We start from the raw sequence: 19,250 nt of genomic DNA on the forward strand, positions 1-19,250 counted from the left end.
AGTGAGTCTCACAAAGCCTTTCAAAACAGTGAATTTGAATATTTGACTGTAACAATGCTATTTCTTTCCTTTCCACAACTGCAGTCTTTTAGAGTGCTGCTGACGCCAATGGCTGCAGAACTGTACTCTGTAGGAAGCTGGGCTGCATACCTTGGGATTGATTTTGAAGAACACGGAAGCTTCTGCCTGGCTAAGACTGCAAGCTTTGTACGAGTCATGGAGAGTGGGGGAAAGGTGGCCATTGGGGGCTGCAAAATATAAGCAGAAATGATGGTTATGGAAGGATAAATCTTCAAAGACTCGTTGAAGATAATATATCATTAGCAATGTCCTGGGTATTGTCTGAGGTGAGGGTGTCTCTATATTCTTCAGTCTCTGTCTCTCATCTCTTCTACTGTGTGTCTTTTGGACAACTGTCTGAGTCTCTACACCAGAGTCATTTAGGAGAAAATACATTAAATGCACTGATGGTTCAACTTTGTTAATAGATTTACCTGAGAAGCTCAAGTAACCCCGCTAGGGAGAGAGCTAATCTCCACTTATTTATCAGGTGGCAGGGGCTGACAGAGCTATCTTCCAGAGCACATGTATGTAGTATGGTCATATATCTTGGGTTTTCTCATTGTATAGCAACCCCAGGTTTTCTCAGGATCAACACAGGGCAAGTATTTGAATGAACTGTCAAGAAACTGAGCCCCTCTTAGGTCTTATCCTGTCATGATAAGTCTGTCCCCACACAAGGCTTGTGAATACAGAACCATCTGCCTGAGGGAGATTTACACAGTGACACATGAAGAAGAGAATTCTGGGTAGGAGAGATGATGGTAGCCTTTTTCTGAAATGCATTGTGTCATGAGTGTTAGCATTGAGAAAGGAGAGTTAACCAAGTTATTAAAACTATGTCTCCCCCAAAAGCAAGGTGGATCTTGGTACCTGAAGGACTTAGAGAAAGGGTGTCTATGATGACAAGGCTGTCAGCTGCAAGAGTCCACCTTCTACCTAAGTAAGGAGACATTGAAAAGGCCAAATGTTCCTGACACCATCACTGCTGTGCACACCAGCTTTAACTCCTCCCTTCCTCAGCGACGCGAAAGGCTGCCTCTAAGTTTCAAATCAATTGTCACCCACATTTTATATGTGTGTGATCTGAAGTAAAACCATCAACTCAGGTCCCAATGGTCAACAGATTATTCACGGAGCCACTGCTTTGTGGCTGGCACTGTCCTAGGTGCTGAAGACACTCGCAAAAAAGACGAAGACCTCTGACCTCATGAACTCTCCACCATGGGAGTGGATGCTCAGAAAAGTAAACCACAGTTACATAAGCAAAATAAACAGAACAGCGTATGGTGATTAAAAAAAAAAGACCTCATAAAAGAAATACAACATGAAGGTTAAGCAACAGTGGAGGGCACATGGCACAAGGAGACGAAATTAAAATAAGAGAGGCAGAGTCTTGAAGCTACTGTAGAAACTCTAGCATTTTCCTGATTGACATGATGCTCTTTCTACTATAGGTCTTCCAGATACCATGATCCACCCTGGTTCCTTTGGGGTGACACAATTTCAGCTTCACTTTGAAAGGTTTGCCCTGATTCTTTTGAGATTGTGCCACAGGGAAAGGAATGCCAGGCTGCAGAAGGGCTCCTGTTGAGGCATCTGTGAAGTCTGGCAGGAAAGGTAGGTGGGAGGAGACGTAGCCAGACCTGAGACAGAGCCATCTACAGACAGTGGAGCACTAAGATACCCAAGGGCCTGGTATGTGGGGGAGACACCAAAACTTCAGAGGAAGTCTTGTGAAAGTCAGCATTGATAGGTTTGGTCTCATGTTTCTAAGAACAATTATCACATCAGACTAAAGCATTTTTGCATAATTAAAGAGATAATTTAAATACAGATTAGTATTTTATTTCTGATACATTAGAATCCTATTACCCTGTTTATGCAGACACGATTAACTGCATGAATCATAAAGAAACATATTCTCTGCTTTTATAGCATGTGTATATTGTCTGCACATAGCCACACAGTTAAAGCACACAGTCTGAATAGAAAGTAGTTTTTATTTCTGCAGAATGAGCAACAGAAGTGAATGGTAATTACAAGGGGTAACTTCATAATATAATAACTTTGTAACTCAAAAAGACTTAATTTTTTTCTGATCAAATGTTATATCAAGTCAGTTTATCTGGATGTCCAAAATTTATTAACTCAAAGTCTTAAACATAACATGTGTTAAGAAGCTTTGACTAACAGAGGACAATCGTCATGGATGTGCTTAAAGGAACACCAAACGGCTCCCCAAACCCACCTTCCAGAAGCTTACTCTAGAATTCGTGAAGCCATCATTCCAGGGTGTACAGCATTACAGAGTACAGTGGAATGAATTCAGGTGTAACCCCTCACGTATCTTCCGCTAATGGCTTTCTAAGGGGAATGAAGACAATGAGAGATGCTATACCCTCCATTCAGCATGCCCTGTGTCCCACGAGTGAATACATCCTGAGGCCCCATTCTGCTTTCCAGGGCATAACAGGATGGGCCCTGGAGCCAAGCGCAGCTGTAGATACACTAGGGAGCTTCTCACATCTCAGGCAGACTTAGTTACGTGCAGGCTATGGGGCAGTGTCACGAGTTCTGATATGGCCTGCTTACTCCACGCTGCCGCCCCTCAGAGTGGGCCTTCTGGTACGTTATATGAAAACAAGTGGGCTAGCTGAATTTTTCCAGAAAATGTAAGCATGTAATGAAATCAAACGCTAAGGATATACTTAGAAAAGAATGTGTCTTCTTTGTCACACAGATCAACTGCGATTTTTTTTTTTTCAAATTGTAAGTCAACGTTTCCCACCATTAAAGTTTCAGCTGCCAGCTTCTTCATTTTGCTCTCCTCTGATCTGAGAGCAAGAGCAGTGGGAACACCTTTACTCTTAAATTTAGTTTAATGTAAGTACTGTAAGCCCTGCTGGCAAGCCTCAAGGCACAAACTCTGAATGAGGGGTGGTCAGAGCTGAATTATAAAGTGGGGAAAAAGTTATTAACTGCATGCTGGAAAAAACGTCACTCAACCCATCTGCACCGGGAAGTTGAAGCTAAGCATTAGGGTGGATGTCTAGCGGGCTCTCTCCTTGTTCTCCATCCACATCCTACCTTGCCTATGATTGCTAAGCAAAGGGATTTTGTTTCCCATAATCAATGTGTGGCCACCACTTCATCTATTTATACAATAAAAGTGTGTAGTTTGAATTACATGCTTCATGTGGAATTTGAAATACACTCAATATTCAGGGTGATCTTGCACCAAATTATCTTCCCAAGTAAGCGTCCTCCCTCTGATGCCTTCTAAGTTTGGGCTTATGTATGTTTTTATTAAAGCAGGTGGCAGCTACATTCTCACAAGCAGCTGGGGAGGTTGGAAGTAGTGGGAGAGAAAGCCCGTGTGTGAAGGAAGCTTTCATTTCAGAGTTTTGTTCTGTTTGTAAAGCCTCATGTTCACTGTTAACACGACTTGAGTCATTTTCCCATGATTCCCAGTCCTTGGTGTTCTAACCTCAACTCAGCAATAAGGAATTTAGTCCATTCCTGCTGTGCATTATCTGACCTAGGTCAGCAGCAAAATGGAAGCCATCCTCAACCCTTGGCCATCAGGGTGTACCCCAACTCATCCCTACAGAAGAAAGCTGCAGGAAGGCAATTGCTCAGTGAGGGAGCGGGAGGGTGCCTCTCAGGCTGGTACCAAAATGTGCTTAGCCCCTGGAACCCAGGCTGAAGCAGTGTGCTAGGGAGGACCCAAGGGACATTTTCCCCCTCCCTTCCAATGCCAGCAAATGGGCAGTGCTACATGTGGCTGAGGCAAAGATCAAAAGGCCGCCTGGAGCCATTCCACAGTTGGTATTCAGAAAAGATTTGGCACATCCTTTGATCTGCTGGTTGGCACTCACATCAGCTGCAGTTACAGCCTCTGAGTTTGGGCCCCACGTACAAAGAGAAATGAGAATGGGGAAGCAGGGGATAAAGGTTTGAGAGTTCTGGGTCAGGCTGCATTGGTCCCATGGTGGGAGTTCACATTTCTGGCCCCCAAGTGAAACTCTTCAAAGTGTAACCCTTCTGCACACTCCCCCTTGACATGTCCCCAACAGGAACCACAAAAGGAGAGCAGGTGACTGTGTCCTTCACAGTGGCAGTTTAGAGAGGGGCTGTGTCCCTTATATTTCCAGGTCCAATCACTGTGACAGTGAAAGCCGAAAGGAGAGAAAGCCAACAGACCCAGCAAACTGATTATTGTGCATCACTGAGAAATTTGAAATGAGTATGATTTCCCCACCGATGGCACAAAGTCATTTTTTTTAAACTCATTTTTATGATTAGGAAGATGAAGGGAACCACAGGATACGTTTAGTCGGCTTTTCTTACAAGATTGAAAAACAAGTTTACATAAATAAGTTTGAAATTTGGGGCACTCCCAGCATGTCGTGGTGGACAGCTGGATGGGTTTCGAGATAAATAGTAATCATACATTTCCCACCGCCCAACATTTAGTAGTGAGTAAGTCAAAACATCAAGTAGGGAAAGCCTTAGAAGGTAAGACGCATTTCGTCCAACTTACATTTGCAGATAACCGACTGCTTTGGGCTCTCAGACTCCTCTGAAAAATCAGTAAGAAAAAAGCAACAGCAAAGAAAAGAGAGAAAAAATTAAAAAGTGCTTAGTGTCAGAATTCCTCTGTGCTCCCCAAGTTAAGAAACAAGACGTACTCAGACCAGAGGATATATAACAGTATTGTGTACCCAGCATACAGCATTTAGTTAAATGAACTACAAAGTAAAACGTCCCAGTCAGACACTGGGAAACTAATCACTAATTCAACAGAATGCCCCCAAACACCTGAAACTCCAATACGGCTCAGGATAGTTCTTTCTCTGACATTTGTGAGCCTCAGCTGTTAATGCCAGCTGAAAACGGAGAATGCCTTCTTTCTCTCCTGTTTCCACCTACCTCTGAGCAGGTCTGCTGTACCTATATACGTTTTTTTTCTTGACGGACCAGGTAGTCTAGGGGGCAAGAAGAGCACCTTCTGCTTCTCTGGGGCGGGGATTGATTTTGGGGGGGTGAGTGGAGAGAGAGGGCCCTTTCTCTCAGGAAGCTGAGGCCCAGGTAATGGAGGAAGGGGTTCTTGGGAAGGAAAAGCAGCCCACTCTCCTGGGAGCCGACCAGGTCCTGTCTCCAGCCTTGCCCCACAAACCTCAGAAAACTGGCTCTGGGACTGTGGTTCTGTGTCCCCTGACTAAGCTCCTGCAGGCGGTGGGTGCTGGACAGGGTACTCTCATCCAAGGTTGGTGCCCTGGCTGGGTGCAGACGCGTCTCCAGGGAAACAGAGAGGGCGCGGCGGGACAGATGGAGGCGGAGTTAGGCTAAAATGGGCTTTGGGATTGGTCAGCTTCAAGACTCTTCAAGCGTGGGGGCGGTGCTTGTAAGGGGGCGGGGTTGTTGATGAATGGGCGTAGTCTGCTAGGAGATCTGGTTCCTCCAGTAGGCCCGCCAGAGAAATTCCCACAATCCAGAAGTTTCTGAATGCCCCTGAGTTGTTACCTTTAGGGTGCCGCTTTTCCTCAAGTATTTTTTAGTATTTCCGTGCATTCAGTTATTTCTCATGAACATGCAATTGATCATTGTGTGCGCCACCTCTGGTTTTCATCAAGAGAGCCTCATCTGTTCTCATGAATTCATTTTGTAGCTTTCAAAACCATCTTTAAAGTAACTCCATTTGACCCGTGTGAATTCTCTCCCAGACTCAGCTCTCTGCTGATTTTCTGCACGGGTGATTTGTGTGTTCTATTTGCTGTCGTCTCACAGGTAAAGACCTCTGAGTCAGAGGTTCAGAAAACTCTATCCTGCCTGTGTGATTTGTTCTCCCAGCTTGCCGTCCCTAGCTCACTGGAAAGTCTATGACTGGTCCTCCTGCTGAACACGACGTTCTTTAGAGATAGATCTTTGCAAATGATAGAAAACCCAAACTTAAAAATAAAGGGGGAAACAGTTTCCTCCACGTAAAGCTTTCAGGCTTCAGACACCCTTTCTCAAGGGACTTGGGATCTACCAAAAGCATTGGTGACTTAAGGACATGCCTATCTTTATCCAAATAAAATTAATCTCGCCTTATTCTTTTCACTTATAGATGTCTTTACTATGAGCCCATCTTCCCTGAAAGTGTCAGCTATGTGTGTGTTTTTGTCTTTCCTTTTCCTTGTCTAATTTCCTGCAATAGCATGAGGACAGGGGTGTGGTGTGTATTCACACAGGTTTTGAACTAACTGAATGAATGACAGGACAGACAGAAAGTCCTCCAGTTGATTCTCTCTTCCCCATCTAGAACTCAAAGGGGGAAGGGGAGCAGATACAGACAAGCACTTCAAGCTGCTACTGTCTGGCTACATCCAGAGCGTCTTCTGATCTGGGTCCTGAAGATGGGTATTTAGGACAAAACTCCCTTCAAATGCAAACTCGAATCCTCCAGTGGATGCCACTTCATCCTAGCCACTCCCCATATTAGGTCTTAGTGTGGTTTTAACACCCTACTCATCAGTTCCAATAGGAAGTTTTTCCGGAATCTTATTGTTTTGTCTCAGGTATTTTATTGAATGTGTCCCCCTGCAACACTGAAGGAAGAATAGTCTATACACTTTAAGTTCTTTCGGGGATGACATTGTCTGACTTTCCCCTACAACCATTGGTAAAGTGTATACCCTTGGTACTTCGAAAGTTTCCCTTTTCATTTGCTGGTCCCGGCTTTCGTGATGAGACCCCAGACGCCCAGTTCCTTTCCCCTCCTGTGTAGGTGATCTCCTAAGAAGATCCACATCGTCTATGTCAATCACAAGTCTTAGTTGCTAAAACATCAAAGCCATTTCTGAATTATGCTATGTGCTGTCCCAAGTCAGCCTTGAGTTCTGCTCTGTACTACTGTCACAGAGGCCTGGACTGAAAGGACCGCCACTGGGGCGTGCCTTGCCACCAGGGAGCGCCTTGCCTGTGGAGAGAGATGATAATGGAAGGAAATCGCCCATTGGCCTCAAAGGCTTCATCTGGAATAAAAGCAACAGCTCTCTCTCTCATCTTCCATTGGCTACGACTCACATGTTCCTGCTCAACTATAAGAAAGAAGGAAATTGTCACCTTATCATTTGTTTTAAAGAGAAAACGAGCACCTGCAAATGACAGGTGACATAGTCACCGTGGCTCTCTCCAGCGAGACCTTTTGTAGCTGAAGCTTCCCGGGAATTCCTGATCCTCCATAGTACAGGGTGTATAGGTATGCTTCCTCAGAGCAGGTAATTCTGTTTTATGCTTTTTGTCTAGACAGTGCATTAGGTTCTTGAGGAAGAGCCCTTCAGGTGACATCTTGCATATCCTTCCTTTCATTTACATAACGGCAAGCTATTACTTTACTAGTAGTTTTCTTTTGAAATATTTTCTTCTTCTACGATTCTGATTATTAATATTGAGCCCCTGATTTGAATTTTTAACCCCTAACAAATACATTTTTTTCATTTTCATTCTTTTTATCATTTTGTTATATATTATCTGTCAAGTTTTTGAAAATATTACTTGTCAGCTCCTTATTAATGTTCTTGTATATGGAAGGAAGCCTCTCTTCTATTACTAGATTTATTTCCACAATGTTGTGTGCGTGTGTGTGTGTACGTGTGTGTGTGCATGTATGTGTATGTGTGTGTGCATATGTGTGCGTATGTGTGTGTGCATGTGTGTGTGCATGTGTGTGTGCATGTGTGTGTGCATGTGTGTGTGTGCATGTGTGTGTGCATGTGTGTGTGCATGTGTGTGTGAGTGTGTGTGCATATGTGTGTGTGTGTGTGTGCATGTGTGTGCATGTGTGTGTGTGTGTGTGCATGTGTGTGTGTGTGTGTGCATGTGTGTGTGTGTGTGTGTGTGTGTGTGTGTGTGTGTGCATGTGTGTGTGTGTGTGTGCATGTGTGTGTGTGTGTGTGTGTGCATGTGTGTGTGCATGTGTGTGTGTATGTGTGTGTGTGTGTGTGCATGTGTGTGCATGTGTGCATGTGTGTGTGTGTGTGCATGTAGTGGTAAGAAAACAGCTTGGGTGAGTTTGCTTTCTCTTCTTCCATTTTGTGAGGCCCAAAGTTCCTTGGGCTTTGAGATAAGTGGCCATCTTGCTGGGTCAGGATAGGCTTCTAGTTGGAGGTGCTGGCCCCATGGAGCATTGTACATGCTAAGTACACACTTCACCACCGAGCACTGTCGCCACTGTTTTTTAGTACATTCTTTTTCATGAACAGAATTTCTCCTCAATTATCACTGAATATATCATACTTTAAGACTATAATTGTTTTCTATAAATTGTGTTTGCCTACAGGAAAGTTTTCTTTGTTCAATGTTGACATTTTCACATAGCCTGCTATGCTTGGCTGCCACTGTACTTATTAGTAGGTTCGGCTTTGGGTAACAGAAATCAACAATAAGAAACCTGGACCATCAGTCTGAGGTTCCCAGCATCTGTTTTACAACTTACCTGGTTGTGGAGCCCATTGTCGAGGAAGTCTTCTACAACCCAGCCACAGCGTCTGCGGAATCTGAGGAATGCACACACAGGAGAACATCAAGCCAAGAGGAACCACACATCACTGCTTTATCCCACCATCCAGGGCTTCAGCACTTGCCACTTCAAGCCTCAAGGACAGGTAGGGAAATGTCAGCTATATTTTGAATATCCACATGCAGAGACAAAGAGTTAGGGGTCGGTAGCTACGGCAAAGAGGAAAGAATGGATGATGGGGGAGTCTGGGCATCGAAGCTCCTGGTACTCGCCATCCTAGGAATTAGCTGCAACTATGGTACAACTCACCTATTTTCTGGATGGGATTAGTTTCCCCAAAGTTTTCTCTGGTTACAGTAGGCACTTCTTTTAGAGGACTACCTCTCAAGCTGTGCCCACTGAAGGGACATTGGCCAGCTCAAGCATGACAAAATGGCTCCAGTAGGCCTCGTCCTTCTCTCCCACCCCTTCCGCCTTGCCGAAAGCTATTAGATTACATGCATTCCTGAAGTGAACCTCCAGGGTCCATTTCCTTATTTGGTTACTTCCTCCTCCTGAGACTGTCAAGGTCCAGCTATCAAAGTATTGATGTCAACCAACCAAAAGCTCCCTTTGGTTTACCTAATTAACATGACAAATTAAAGTAAGCACTTCACCGTAGCACAGGGTTTCCCCTTTAACCTATATAAACTACCATTTGTGTATGGGTCCCTACTGTCTCCTTTCTAGCCAGAGGCAGCCTCTGTTGTGCTGAAAACTTGGTCTTTGCATGTCCTGAGCTGATGCTGATCCTTTTTACCCACTACACTAGAGTTAACAAGAGATCTATCCAGATGTGTCGACAGGGAGATCTGGAGTACACGCACTTTCCTGACAGTTCATTTGGTGTTGTCCAAAACAGATATGTGATTTAAAGTCTACTTCCTGCTCTGTGTCTAAAGGAGAGGCAGGCCAATAGAATGCAGACTAGCTGGACACTGTACTGTGCTCAGGTCTATGTTTTCCCTGTGTTCAGGCCTCCTCCACCTGCTTCATCTTCTTCACCTGCAGACGCACAGCAGTGACATCAGGGGTTGGGTTGGAAGGCGTGGCTTGGTTTGCCAGGCCCATCCTCCTGCCTGCTTTCTTCTGCTTCTGCCCCAGGGCCTCTAAGCTCTCACAGCCATTGGCATTTTCTGCTCTGTTTGCATTGTGTGTGTTGTTATATTGATTTATTTATGATATTTGTAAATTTGCCACTGAATATGGAGATGGGAGGGAGAGAGGCATCTTCATTTGTCATAAGTTTTTCTGGATCTTTCTTAAGAAGGTAAAACAGGAGAATTATGGAGCAAATAAAAGGAAGTTAAAATATGGAACAAAAAATGGAAAATGTAGTGAAAATGACAGAAAGGAATTGGTCACTGATTCACAATCACTACGTCATAAACCATCATAATGTGTGCTGTCCGACAAGACTTTTCCTGGAGATGTGCAAACACAGTCTGCTCAGTCCAGATAAGGAGCCCATGACAGACCACAAAGTCCAATGCAGTGAATCAGTGAACTTTATTAAGGATATTTACAGGAATGTGGGTGAGGGGTTACCTATAAGGGCAGAAATGATTTACAGACAAATGCGTCACCAAAGCCCACTCCAGCATGGGTGACAGCTCACATTAGCTGGGAACCTGGCCCACTGCACAGCCTGCAGGCAGCTCAACAGGCCAGAGGGTGTCCTTTCTGAGTGACTCAGTTGATAAAAACCTCCTCCAGGGGGCTCAGCTGGTTTTTGCTTCTTTCAGGCAAAAAGTTGGTCTGGCCTCTGAGTCTTCGCAGCTTGGGTCATCTGAGAGGAATGCTCAGTAGCTCGGCTTGTTTACTCAGAGAAGAAGAAGCTTGGTGAATCTGGTCAGTCTAAAGGACTTCCTGATGCTAATCTGAGTTATTTACCTTCTGGCGGGAGGGAGTTTTCTGCAGGATGGAATGCTTCGTTCTGAGAGGAAACTTTTGTACAACAAACAGCTAAGTTGACTAATTTACATTTCTAAAATATAAGTCAGACAAAGCTGTTCGCCTATAATTTATCTGCCACATACCTCCCTCCTTCATATCTTACAGTCCTGTGGAGGAACAAGATCATGACAGAGGCCTAGTGAGTTTTAGGTGTTGACCTTGGAATCTGAAGTCTGAATAGCAAAGCAAAGCAAAAGCAAAAGCAGCAGCAACAACAGCAAACTTAAAATATTAAATATTAAAATAATATTTGTCATGTATTCTGCAGTCTCTTCAGGAGGTAATTCCTGGCCAAAAGTTGCTGTGAGGACTCTGCTTGTCCTGTTCTCAAGAGTCTACCTTAGTCCCTGCAGTTCCTAGACCCAGCTTTTCAAGACCTTATCTCTTTCCCTTAGGCAAACTCAACTGTTAGGAATTGCTCGAAGAACCATATGTTGGGTCCACAGACTGCATTGTGGATCCAATATATATTAAGGTTAAGTCTATTTACTGGTTCTCTCTCTCTCTCTCTCTCTCTCTCTCTCCCCTCTCCCTCTTCTTTCCTCTTTCTCTGTGTGTCTGTGTGTGTCAGAGAGATACAATAACAATTAAAGAAGAGGTCATAGATGCGAGAGAGAGTAGGCTCATGGGATGTGTTGGAGGGGAGAAAATAATTGGAAGCGATACGTGTATAGTAATGGCATTCACAGTTCTCAAAAAATTAAATGCAAAACAAATACCATTTTGCTGGGGGAAATTCAGACATAACAGTGATGAACAATTCCTTGAATGGTCACATATATAATCTCCAGGTCTGCTAGACAAAAGAGATGGAGAGAGACCGGTTAAACTGATGGTGACTGACAGTCTGACCAGTGGTGAGTTGGACAGTGAGCCTGACGGTGACAACCTACAGGTGATAGCTACATGGTGACTCTAGTTGTCACGGTTTCTGATAGATCTTTCTGATGGAGCAAGGTCATATGTAGCATATACTGTTTCCACCCATATGTTAATAGATTAGATGAGAACAATTTGCTTTCACCTAGGCAGGGCTAACTATTTTTATTCTTCTAGGAACCTGTGAACTCTGGCCTTTTGGTTCTACAAATTAGATTATAAGAGATTGAAATCTCTGTCTCTGTCTCTGTCTCTGGTCTCTGTTGCTCCTCCACACTGACAGGTATTTTAAAAGGCTGAAGAGTAAGAAATAGCAGGTGTCTTTCATGTGTATTGTGATACAATCTTCTTTTGTTTCAATGATGTTTGTTAACAGGTGATGCTCAGAAGACTGGACATTACAGCCTAGAGGTCAATTTGCCACAGTATTGTTGTCTAACCAAAATGCTTTAATTACCTGGTTTTGTTGTTGTTGGACTTGGTTTTGTTGATTCTTTAAAAAAAAGAAATACATTTTGTATTGTGTATATGAGGTCAGCTCTCTCTTACTACCTTGTAGACCTATGACTTGAACTCAGGTCATCAGGCTTGGCAGCAAGCTCCTTAACCTGCAGAGTCATCTCACTGGCCCCTGTTTGCCTGTGTTTTACCTTTGGTGGCCCCATATGAACAATGGCCTCTTGCCGTTTTTGCAGCTGTAACCTATCATGAGAAAACTATGTTCTTGCTTAAGATCTGCCTTGTTAGCTGCCTCTGACTCCACAGTGATTTAGCAAGCAATACCACAATATCATTGATTCAGATAAATGACTTGGGAAGAGAGTCCCAATGAGGAATTGTCTAGATAAGGTGGCCTAGGGTGTGCCTATGGGGGATTTTCTTAATTGGGTTAATTGATGTAGGATGACCCACCCAGATGTGGCTGGCTCCATTTCAGAAGCTGGCCTCAGACAAAGTGTACAGGAGAGAGCCCTCTGAGCACTGACAAGCATGCAGACATCTATACTCACTGTGACTAGATGCTCAAATTCCTGCTGCGTCTTCCTTCTGGAGCGATACTAGGACTGTGAGCCCTTTCTCCCCTAAAACACCTTTGTCAGTGTATTTTATCATAACAAAAGAAAGGCAACTAGGTACTAACTTAATAATATTAATTATTAAATAATACAAATGTAATCGTAAACTTAATTTAAAAGCACAAACTTATATCGATTAATTACAGGTAATATTTTTGCTCACAGTAAACATCTTAGAGTATTGCATTTCTCCTAAAGTAAAAGTTGAAACTATACAATTTTATTGAGAAATGGCACAGTGATTTAGTAACACCTAGTCTTAAAAACTTGAGGCTGAAGTCTTTCATTTACACTGTACCAAATCTTGGGGTGTTATTGATCTGACTGAAAATATCGTGGTATATTTTTGAGGTTCAAACATTTTGCATTTATATGCTAAATCAGATGGAGAAGTCTAGTCGATACTTATTGATCTGCCATGAAGTACAATGAAGTAGTTATTTGATGGTAAAACAAGTCATTTGCTTATTGATGTTTGAAAGTAATTTTTGCACTAAAATCAGAGTGTAAAGACCTTGATAGGTTGTACTGATGTGTGCAGTACTTTTGTAATTGTCGAAAGTGCCGTGCAGTTAAAAGAACTTACAAAGTAGAATTCAAGAGCTAATTAAATGCAATCAGTAGAGACACTCTCAAACTTCCCATTGCTTGATGGGACCTTGAACAATGAAATGGACGGAGAAAGAACAACAGCCTGGTACACAATGCTGACACCAGTGTTAGGAGAGGGCACATTCAAATGTTGCGGGTTTCAGACATGACTTTCTCAAAGCTCTCAGAACTTACGGTGCCCTGGAAAGTCTTCAGGACTTTGGCTAGTGTACTATCTAATCTGTACTCCTTGGTTTAAAGTGGAAACCAGCCACTTCTTGAAAATAATACCATTTGAGCTAAAACACTCAAATATGCATTCTTGAAATTTTATATATAGTTTTGTGCCTTTCTACAGTGGGTACAATTATGATAGAAACTTTCTTCCAAATGGAGATTAAGCTCTCAAAATTCAAATGTTTGAATACGTATACAATCTCTTTAAACCTTAATTATGTATGAACATGCAAAGTAGTCAACTTTTGTTACAATCAATACGTGAGAGAAATCAACTTATGAAGGAGAAGTCTCGCTTTGGTTTGTGTGCTCAGGGGTTTTAGCTCATGGACACTTAGCCTCATTGCTTTGGCCTTGTAGTAACAAGTGCATTATGGTAGAAGAGGGCTCTGTAGAGGAAGGCTTTTCATTTCATGGTATTCGAGAGGCAAAGAGAGAGGTAGGAAGGGACCAGTCTCTGGTATGCTCTGCAAAGGCATGTCCCCAGTGACCAAACTCCCTTCCATTAGTCCCCTTAAACTAAGGTTCTACAACCTCCCAATAGTGTCACAGGCGGGAAAACAAGTTTTCAGGGAGGACGCTCAAGAGCCACAATAATAAACTATGACATGTGTAAAATTCTATCCAGTGACTTACATATCAGGAGTGCCATTCAGAGATATTAGGAAACATGTTAGCATTTTCCTTACGTAACAGAACTGCAGCTTCTTATTTTTCCAAGGCGGGGAAAATGTTACTGTGTGTGAGCAAGGGGAACTCTAAATTCAGAAAGAAGATGTAGAATATAATGGTGTTTCTCAAGGACTGTTATAAGAAGTGACAAACATCACATTTGGTAAAATTCTGCAGTATCTCCCAGTAAGAAGAAGAAAACAATTTGTTAGGGATTAAGGTACCAGCGTAAGCTAAAATAGACATATAAAGGCGAAAATGGGATGATGGTGCCCAGCATTGAATTCAACCATCTCACTGTGGCTTCAGCAAATAAGGTTTGGGTAGGATAGTATATCAGTTACTTTTTCTGTTGCTGTGGAAAAAAATGATCAAGAGCAACTTCTAGATGAAAGTGTTTATGTTGGGTTATAGTTCCAGAGAGCTAAGAGTTCATCATGGCAGGGGGCATGGTAACAAGTGGCAGGCATGGTAGCAGGAAGCTGAGCAGGAGAGGCTATAATCTCTCAGAGTCTGCAGCCAGTGATGTGCATTCTCCAGCAAGGCTGCACACCCCAAAGATTCCATAAAACAGCACCACTAACAACCTGGGCCTCTGGGGACCATTTCTTGTTCAAACTGCAGGTGGGACTATCAGGTTGGGTTACTCAAGTCTAGGAATGAAGACGGATGAGCACAACAGACGCTCTCTGTCTGTCTGTTTGTTTGTTTGTTTGTTTGTTTAGCTCTGTCACACATTTGTGTCAGCATCAGGGAGGAAGAGGCCTTGCTTTCCTAATGCTATAAATAATGGGCTTTAGCTTTTCCCAGCCAGCTCTGCTGGGTTCCCAGTTCTCTCTGCTTCACACTAAGTAGGTCTCCAAGGTTTCCCACCAATTCGGCACCCTGATCAACTCTTAATCTCTAGGGACTAATCTCTGGCCTCTCAGTCATTCGAATCCCACTAGCTATCTGCTTCCCATCCCTTTATAACCAGTTATCCCAAAACCTGGCACAGGACAGATCACTGCAGCAGACACTCCCTGTCCCTGGACCACAGTGCAGCACAGTGCTACAGGGATGGCCTCATGTCACTGCCCTGAAGAAGGATCATACAGCTATAGCCTTGGGCTATATGGAAGTGTGGAAGTCATGGAAAAGTACATAGAAGGAATGGTGCTTGTAATGTGCACTTTTAAACCCTGAACAATGAGACATACTCCGCCTGAAATATTGAGGGGAACATAATAGCAGACTCACATAGCTCTCTTATCATCAGCTAAGCTAGGGAAGATGTAACCAGCCTCCAAACAATGGAGCAATACACCACTGACGATCCAGTAAAGATCATGAAGACTTGTATAGATTATTTATTTATATGTATACTAGAGAATATTAATTTTCCTTGTGTTTTTGAGATATTACATATTATTATTATTATATCATGTCTCCTTTCCCTTTCTTCTTCCAGACATTCGTATATTCCTTCTTGCTCTCTTTCAAGTTCATGGCCTCTTTTTCCATGACTATAGTTACATGCATATATATATAATACATATATAATATATATTATATATACATATATTTGTGTATAAACATTAAGTTATTTAGTATTATAATTAAAATAAGTAGTTATCTTACAGTAATTTTATGGTCCAGACATGGTAGAATTATGAATACTCTTGTAAAAATTAAAATGAAGTCAATAAAATGTTTTAAAGCCATGGGGTTCTTGATAGGTAGTCTCAGTTACCTACAAGAGCATTGAGTAAAGATACTTGGTCTGCTTTCTCCAAAGCATTTCTGTTCCATCACCATCGTTATTTAGTTTTTTATTCCATCACTATCTCTATTTAGTTTTGTTTTCTCTCATTTTGCCAACACCAAGCAACCACATCTTTAGTTTTCTCCTCTGTGTAGAGACTCTTCAGTTGATAGAGGTAATTTTAGTTAACTGAAAGTATGAGCAGATTAAATATTTAAATTCTCCTGAAAGTTATTATTTTGACAATAAATTAATTGATGTCTTTGAACACTTGGTCCCCAGCTTCTGGTGCTTTTGGGGAAGATTCTGAGACCTTTGCAAGGAAATGGAACCTGGCTGGAAGAAGTACGTCACTGGGGGTGGACTTTGAGGTTTTGCAGTCTCGAACCACTTCCTATTCTCTATGCTTCCCATGTACACATGAAATGTGATCCTACCATCTTCCTGTTCCTGCCACCATGCCTGTCTGTTGCCATGTCTTGCCTGCCGTAATGAACCATATCCCCTCTAAAACCATCCACTAGGATGAGCTTCTTCTTCCCTAAGTGTATTTGGTCATACTATTTTGTGCACACAAAAGTAACTAATACAGTCAGCATGTGTGAATTTGGTTAAAGCCTTTAGTAAGATGGATTCCTGAACACACTACAGAGTTTCTAGATCTGGTGAGCTGCTGTCTGACTGGAATAGCCAAAACAGAGAGGACATTCTAGCAGAGATAATTCAGGACTATTGCCTTCACTTGGTGTTATCTATCTTAGACTTCTGGTTACTGTTGTGTAGTTTCTACTGCCCCAATATAAGGTCCAGACATCCTGTGCTGCTAGCCCTGTCCAGGTTCCCTTGGATCCTTGGATGAAAGATACACACACATTAGCTTATTTTTAATATGTTTTTTAGATCAATGGCCGGGCATTTGTAAGCCTCCCACAGCTAATAGGTCCTTCTCTTCACTCCCAACTCAACACCTCTAATTCTTCCTTCAACTTTGTTGCTCAATTACCTTTAGTCCTAGCTCAGCACCATAAATCTGCCCTCAGCTTAGCTGTTGTGTTTCTAATATCCTGTCTGCTACATCAGGCCCAGTCAGGGAAGTGGGCAATGGCCACTCCACCAGAGATCTCACATGGCTGGTGACTCTCCACACCCCCCTTCCCTCTCTCTCTGCCCCAACCCCATCCCCTAGCCCCCAGCATAGTGAATTCTCTTTTCTCCTCCTGCATCTGCTAGCCTGCCTTTGGGAACCTGGAAGTCCTGCCTATTCTGCTCAACCATTAGCCACAAGCATCTTTATTGATCAATCAAGAACCAATTGGGGAACAGGACCTTCAATGTTCACATGCAGATTTCAGATCAAAGTATCAGAACCACCCCTTACATACTATGATAATGAGGAATATATGAGATGCATTAAAACTTTTTTGAGAGTCATATGGAACTGTAAAAAAAAAATAGGATATCAAATGAACTTAGCAACTCTTTTTGGTCTGTCTGTGGTGCCTTTAAAAATATTGCAGAGCTAGAAAATTTATAAATAACATTTATTTCTACAGTTCTGGAAGTGAGAAGTCCAAGCCCGTGGTATAAGTGTGTTTAGTCTATGGAGAGGGCCTTAGAGATGCCTCTAAGGTTGCGCCTATATCTGAAACCTGAATGAGTGGAAGACATGAACCCGCTTCTTAAACTCCATTATAAGAGCCATTCTCACATTCAGAAAAGCTCTGCCTTTGTGATTTAATCATCCCCTCAAAACCCCATTTCCTAGTACCATCATATTGGTGACTTTTCAAAGCATGAATTGAGGGGCGCATGTACATATGAATTAAGTGGGGGATGTTCAGACTTCAGTAACTTATCTAGAAGGGAAGACTTTTGGATTTTGAAAGCCAGGATCAAAAAGTAACTTTAGTTGGTTTATGAACAATTTTATCAATAATGCAATTTTTCTACTAAAGTTAGACAACTGAGTACCTATTGCTTATCTTATTGGGTGTAAGAATGTTCTCCACAGGTAAGTAAACACTGGGAGTGTATTTAATGAGAGCCCCACGAACTATGTTTTGAAATGTCTGCCTTCTTAGCCTCCTTTAGATTGTTTCTATTCAGTGACTATAAACAGCAGGGGACATTGAGACACCCTGGCATCTCAGGGTATATTTAGGCCATATTTAAGTTAAGGGTTCCTCTGTGATTTTCTTTAACCTAGGAGTATAGCAAGCATTCACTTCTGCTTCTTTTAATTTCGTTTTCACTGGGAGTCAAAACTTATCAATTTCTTGGCCTTCTTCATCTTTTAATTTTCTTCCAAATAGACATTTCTTTAAATAAAACTCTTGCATTTTAATCCATGTATATATTTGCATCTTGAAAGACCCTAGTCATTTCATTTAAAAACTTTCCCAAATTCTCTTCCACATTTTGTATCATGGTGTGCAAAGTCAGAGTTCTCACCAACAGGACCCACCTCTCTGAGGAAGAGAACATAGAATAACATAATTTTCTTGAATTGGTCTATTAGCAGCATGTAACAGTGAGAGGTTCCCTTTTTCTTTGCAACACCCTTTACAATAGTCATAAATAATATTAAATATATTGGTGTGATTTTAACCAAGCAAGTGAAAGACTTGTATGACAAGAACTTCAAATCTTTGAAGAAAGAAATTGAAGATCTCAGAAGATGGAAAGATCTCCCATGCTCATAGATCAGTAAGATTAGCATAGCAAAATGGCCATCTTACCAAAAGCGATCTATAGATTCAACACAATTCCAGTACAATTCTTCACAGACCCTGAAAGAACAATTCTCAACTGGATTGGAAAAACAGAAAAACCCAGGATAGCTAAACAATCCTGAACAATAAAAGAACTGCTGAAGAAGATGCATATAATCTTACTGCAACTTGACATGCCAAGGCTGATTGATATCTATGAGAAGCCTCCCCTTTTCTGAGGAGAAAGGGAGTATGGGTGGATGGGGGGTAGGTGAGAGGGAGAGACTGGGAGGAGAAGAGGGAGGGGCAGCTGCCATCAAGATATAGGGTAAATAAATAACTTAATCAACAAAAAGAAAAAAGAAAAAGAAAAAAGGACTGAGGATCTTCTAAAGGGAGGTGAAACATACTAAGGAAACAACTTACTATCTTCATGAAGTTCCTGAAACTGATCAGATTTACACTGACTTTTCCTCTTTAGGTTTATAAGTAGTAAGAACTGTTAAAAAACATACTCTGCCAACTGAGCTGCATATTATGTATTAAATTCCCAGTTTCTAGCTTTTGTGAGCCATCAACAATGCTGGGGTAGCCCTCAATGATACAACTATGTATGCATAGTTTCTATTCCCTTACCTTTCTTCTATAAATAACTCCCCAACCCCCTACTTTGGTGGTATCATTACTTGGTCTGTCACTGATTGACTGTTTGGGGTAGGTCGACTTTTCTTCGTGTTTCCCTAGGGACAATGTCTCACAGCAGCTGTGTGAAGCTA

General features: G+C 42.2%; 1 protein-coding gene across 1 annotated transcript in view; it reads right to left on the reverse strand.

The window, feature by feature from the left end:
- Nucleotides 1-5,359, reverse strand: part of Ttc29 (tetratricopeptide repeat domain 29) — a 199,983-nt gene extending 194,624 nt beyond the window's left edge. Inside the window, exons 1-3 of the mRNA XM_032887870.1 lie at nucleotides 5,243-5,359; nucleotides 4,607-4,645; nucleotides 151-248 (exon numbers count right to left, since the gene is read on the reverse strand). Coding sequence (XP_032743761.1) covers nucleotides 151-242 — 92 coding nt within the window. The 5' untranslated portion in view covers nucleotides 243-248; nucleotides 4,607-4,645; nucleotides 5,243-5,359. The remainder of the gene's footprint in view (nucleotides 1-150; nucleotides 249-4,606; nucleotides 4,646-5,242) is intronic.
- Nucleotides 5,360-19,250: the final 13,891 nt, after the last annotated feature.

The sequence above is a fragment of the Rattus rattus genome, chromosome 17 (assembly GCF_011064425.1).
Source record: "Rattus rattus isolate New Zealand chromosome 17, Rrattus_CSIRO_v1, whole genome shotgun sequence".
In the NCBI taxonomy this organism is placed as follows: Eukaryota; Metazoa; Chordata; class Mammalia; order Rodentia; family Muridae; genus Rattus; species Rattus rattus.